Source organism: Fukomys damarensis, unplaced genomic scaffold (genome assembly GCF_012274545.1).
Source record: "Fukomys damarensis isolate Sample0158 unplaced genomic scaffold, DMR_v1.0_HiC HiC_scaffold_13, whole genome shotgun sequence".
NCBI lineage: Eukaryota > Metazoa > Chordata > Mammalia > Rodentia > Bathyergidae > Fukomys > Fukomys damarensis.
In genome coordinates this window covers 37,240,419-37,245,444 of record NW_022900925.1, presented here as the reverse complement: position 1 = coordinate 37,245,444, position 5,026 = coordinate 37,240,419, and the positions used below count along the sequence as shown (strand labels likewise).

At 46.5% G+C, this 5,026-nt stretch overlaps 1 protein-coding gene across 1 annotated transcript; it reads left to right on the top strand.

Moving 5' to 3' along the window:
* Positions 1 to 1,333: 1,333 nt before the first annotated feature.
* LOC104855974 (keratin-associated protein 3-1) lies at positions 1,334 to 1,636 on the top strand. The gene has a single exon (XM_010615062.1). It carries the CDS (start codon positions 1,334 to 1,336, stop codon positions 1,634 to 1,636), a length of 303 nt encoding a protein of 100 aa, XP_010613364.1.
* Positions 1,637 to 5,026: the final 3,390 nt, after the last annotated feature.

Here is a 5,026-nt window from a genome sequence, read left to right as displayed (position 1 = left end):
GGTCCCCCGAACCGAGTGCTGTGATGGGAAATACAGGATCAGATTTTCTCCTGCATCCCCACCAGGAGGATTCCCATCCCGAACCACAAGCGCCCCTGAGCTGGAAACTTACCCTCCTGCTCACTGTCCTAAAATCCCAACGGTGGCCCTGTCTTCAAAGGATCTCCCCCGGCTAGCACAGTGCTTTGATTAAGAAATAAGCTCTAGAATCAACTTCCTTTACGGTCTCAAGACCTCCATGCATCCAGCCCCTCCTTTCCCACCTACTTTAGCCCCAGCTAATATTCAGGCTTCCTCACCTTAGTGGGAGAAGCGCCCCACAGGAGGAGGGGACACGAGGGGGCCAAGGACAGGGCGCCGGAAGCCACACTGGTTGACGCCAACGCTCACGGAGGACCAGGACCCCGCCCCTATGCCCCTGGGCTTGCTGTGACAGTGACAGGGAAATCTCTGCAGAGTACCCAGCACCATTGCTCCGCTCGGTCCGTGAAGATGATGAGACCCCCCGCTCAGAAACGATAGCACCTTTCCAAAATGCAAATCCACTCTGCTACATAACCGCTTCAGGCCCCTGAGAAGTACCGAACTGCCTCCCTGTGACTGGCCCGACTGCTCAGTCGGTCCTACTTCGGAGCACGGTCATATGGGGCCTCGGGGGCACTGGGCCCTCGCATGCCACCCACAGGTGCCCCTGCTGAGCACGTGTGAAGGGACAGAGGACAGGGATGTGCTGGACCCTGGGAAAGAGCACTTCTGACAGAAACAAAGCCCACCGCTCTGGAAACTCCATGCTGTCTTCTTCAGTGAAATTGTTGGAGTTCCAAAGATTAAGCGTAGAGCTCTTTTGCACCTTTCCATCCAGCTAGTAAAGTGTCCTGTACCATCTTTGGCTGCTGTTGGAATCGCCATCAAAAAGCCCACCTAACTCTTCATCTGAAAAGTAAACAACAAGGTAGGCAGACGTGCAGCCGAGCGGCCCGGCATACCAAAGCCGTCATCCCTGCTGTGGAAGGGCCGGAAGAAGACGCCGCCGCCCTTTGAAGACCCAAAAGAAGCTCTCTGCACAGTCACACTTGGCCAATGTGAAGAGTCCGAATTTGACAGCAAAACAACCGAGATCCCTTTTATGAGGTAAGGAGTGTGTCTTAGGTAATAAACACTTAAGTAATTAGATGGGTTTTATGGAGACAAGTATAAACCGAAATATGGGGAAAATAATCTTGGTAATAGGTCGACGCCCAGGGAGGCAGGTATATAAGAGCCAGGAGAGAGGAGCACCGACACACCCACAGACTCCTCCTCTCAGCCCAACACAAGCCCGACTCCCAGCACCATGGCTTGCTGTGCCCGCTGCTCCTGCAGCGTCCCCTCCGGCCCGGCCACCACCATCTGCTCCTCGGACAAGTCCTGCCGCTGCGGGGTCTGCCTGCCCAGCACCTGCCCACACGAGATCAGCCTCCTGGGACCCACCTGCTGTGACCCCTGCCCCCCACCCTGCTGCCAGCCCGAAGTCTATGTGCCCACCTGCTGGCTACTCAACACCTCCCACCCAACTCCCGGCCTCAGCGGCATCAACGTGACCACTTACGTTCAGCCCGGCTGTCAGAATCCCTCGGTCTGTGAACCCTGCTGCTGAGCGGCCACCGCGAGGTGGACCAGGGACCCCACTGCTCAGCTTCTTCCCCATCTTCCGGCTTTCCACTCTGGCTGCTTTCCGTGGCCCAGGGCCAGCTCCCCCAGAATGGTCTGAGCTTCCCAATGCCCTGCTCCCCTGACAGAGACGACCCTCCCTTTTAGGCTGTTCCACTACTCTTGGACAAATCGCCATTTTTGACTGTATTCATCAATAAACTTGATTCTGACTTAGCAAGTACGGCCCTGTGACTGGTTGTTTTTTGTTTTGTTGTTGTTGTTGTTTTTCCTGTATTTCCCTCGCAGTGGCAGCAAAATGCCTATCTCTGAGCTGTCAGGATGGAATTTATTGAAAAATTATGGACTGGATCTTTGGGAGAGGCTTAAAAGTGAAAAATTCAGGAGGTCACTTTTTAGGATCTGTATACTTAAGAAATGGTTTTGGAGACAGCTAGGATGTCATGAACTAAGCTAGAATCTAAAGATTAATATGCTTTCAAAATATTCATTTTAAATTTAGTTTACATCGGCTATGACATTGACTCCTCTATCTTTTAATAGACTAAATTGATTTTGTACTGGCATCAGAAATAATTTTTCCTTCCTTAGTCAGAGTTGTCAGTGAAATTGCATATGCCAAATACAAAGCAAAAGGAGACAGATGATAGATGAATGATGGGTATGTCGATGGTGGTAGAAAAATATGCTGTTTAAATTTTAAAATATATTACAGTAAAAGGGACTTGGCCATTAAATCCCCACAAATTACCCCCCCCCGTTGCTTCCAACACACTTTTCCTATCCCTCCTGCAGCTTTCTGAAGCACTTCTACAAGTCCCTGAGTGTTTTTAGTTCTCTGCCACGGCTGGCTCACTTCCTGAGTCAACCAAACACATTTTCCTCTGACGGCCACTTCGACTTTGGGAAAGATTCACAAGTCACGCTGTGCCCGATCTGGGAAACAAGGCAGATGAAAGCAAACCCTGATGTCTGCCCTTCATGGGTGTCCCTGAGCAGCAGCATTCACTGTAGTTTTTTGTTTGTTTGTTTGTTTGTTTGTTTTTGATACTAAGGATTGAACTCGGGACCTTGCACTTTCCAGGCAGGCAGCGGCGCCACTGAGCTAAATCCCTGGCCCCAAGTTCACGATAGTCTTCAGCACACCTTATAAAGACACTGGTGAAAGTAAAGACACTTCTGAAATGGCAAGTATGATGGGATGAATTTGTCCAAAGTAATGGGGAGGATTTTAAGGGAGACTATAGTAAAATTTTTATGAAAAAATATTTTATAACCAAATAATAAGAGAATAACAATAGCTGATGCACTGTATCATTATCTTCCAAGCAGTTACTCAGAGTAGACAGACACATCAACAAAAAGATTCCCTCTTACGAGGAAGAAACAAGCAGACATTGATACAAAATTTGCTTGTAAATAAAACTTTTAAATTTAAGCATTCCCCATGTCTGTCCCTTGGAGGCTTTCAGAAAAGTCAGTGTTTACTGACTTTTAAAATTTATTGAGTATTCAATGAGCTTGAGTTAGTTTGCAATAGTCCTAACTATGCACACAGGTTTATGAATCCAAGGGACAAACACTATTGCATCATTAACACATCCTTTAAATATCAGACCACAGTGCGGTGTTTTCTGTATACCAATTTCTAAATACAATTCTAAGAGTTGAAACATACTGTTTCTCTTAGGGAAAAAAATTCATAGTAATCACTAATTCATCACTTTGGCTGTACTGGAAAAACCCAAGTGCAGTAAGTTCCCTGCAGTGTGGAATCTCACTGTGCATTTTCGTGGACTTGCCCTAAGAATGGGGGGCAGCTGCCTCTCTCTCAGTTTCAGTCTTATTTTCCTTATAATTACTGTAGTTTCCTACTTGTTCCCCTTTCCCCATAGCATCCATTTCCTTGTTATTATTCTCCTCCCTGCTTATATCTAAGAGTTATTGTAAGGAGCCAAAGGACCCTAAGCATAGACACCACTGAGTCCTCAGTAACCCATCCCATGTGAGATTCACCATTCCTACTCTAAGAATGGTTCTCAACTTTTTCTCCAAAGGGTAGCTTTGTGTTTTTAGAAATGGGCACTTGTGGCCGGGCATGGTGGTACACATCTGAAATCTGAGTTACTCAGGAGGCTGAGACAGGAGGACCCATGTTCGAGGCCAGCCTGGACAACTTGGTAAAAATCTGTCTCAAAATAAACATTAAAGCAAGTGCTGGAGATGCAGCTCGGGGGCAGAGAGCTTGCTTAGCAGTCGTGAGATGCTGGACCCAGTCTGCATTCTGAGGAAGAGAGGGAAAGAAGGCTTGAACTTGCAATCCTCCTGCTTCAGCTTGTCAGGGAATACAGTGCATTTATTCTTTCATTTGTGTCCATAATTATATTTACAAGAATCAATGAAAAAATGGGCCGGGGATTTAGCTCAGTGGTTCCACCACCTGCCTCTAAAACTCAAGGACCTGCGTTCAGTCCCTAGTACCAAAACAAAGAATCAATGAAAAAATTAGGATTAATGTAAGATCAGTAGTCAGTATAAGATATAAGTCAGTAGAATGTGTTAGTTGACCAGGTCATCTCTAAAGCCCTTTCAGTTTAACTTGCTGGATTCTAGGTCATTCAGAGAATTCTGAACAGCAAGTACTCTATACCACAGATAATGCCCTTTTTACTACTTTCTGAATAATCACCAGCACTGGTGGGTATTTCCCAGGTGTTCTAGCAGAGCCAGTTCCTTAGGTACAATGTCTCATTCGTCCTTAACAAAAACTCTAAGAGACAACTACCCTCGTGCTCTCCGTCTTATAGGTGAAGAAACAGAGGTTGAGAAAGACTAAGTTAACTCCAAAAGTTCACAACTCCTAAGTGACAGAGAAGGAATTAAACCTAAAACTGCCTAAACTCCCAATCTCTTCTCTTTCCCTTACCCTGGAGCCCTCGCCTCCTTCCCAGACAGCAATTTTTGCAGTGAAAGTTGACAACCCCTGGCTGTCCATTCACACGTGAGTGCGCACCACTTAAGAATGAGCCTCCCTCTAAATTGTGCATTTCTCTTCTACAGTAACAGCTTTCTCTCGGGTGATTATAGCAGAAGGCAAAATGAATATACATAGTGGGTACTAGAAAAGCTATTTATGTTTCCAAAGTGAAAGCAGGGATGAGGGAAGCAGAGTGTATCGAGATTAGGGTATTTGCGTGTGCCAGGCCTCGAAACAAATTTAGCTATGAGAGATGGCAAATGGACCCTAAGAAAAAATTCCAAACAGAAAAAAGTGAGACCAGACCACCTTTCCAGCTGAAGTCAGCCTTTAAATGCCAACTCACTGGACTAGCACAAGGTCCTTAACCTTGAATGGAAGCACAGAATGGTGGACAAC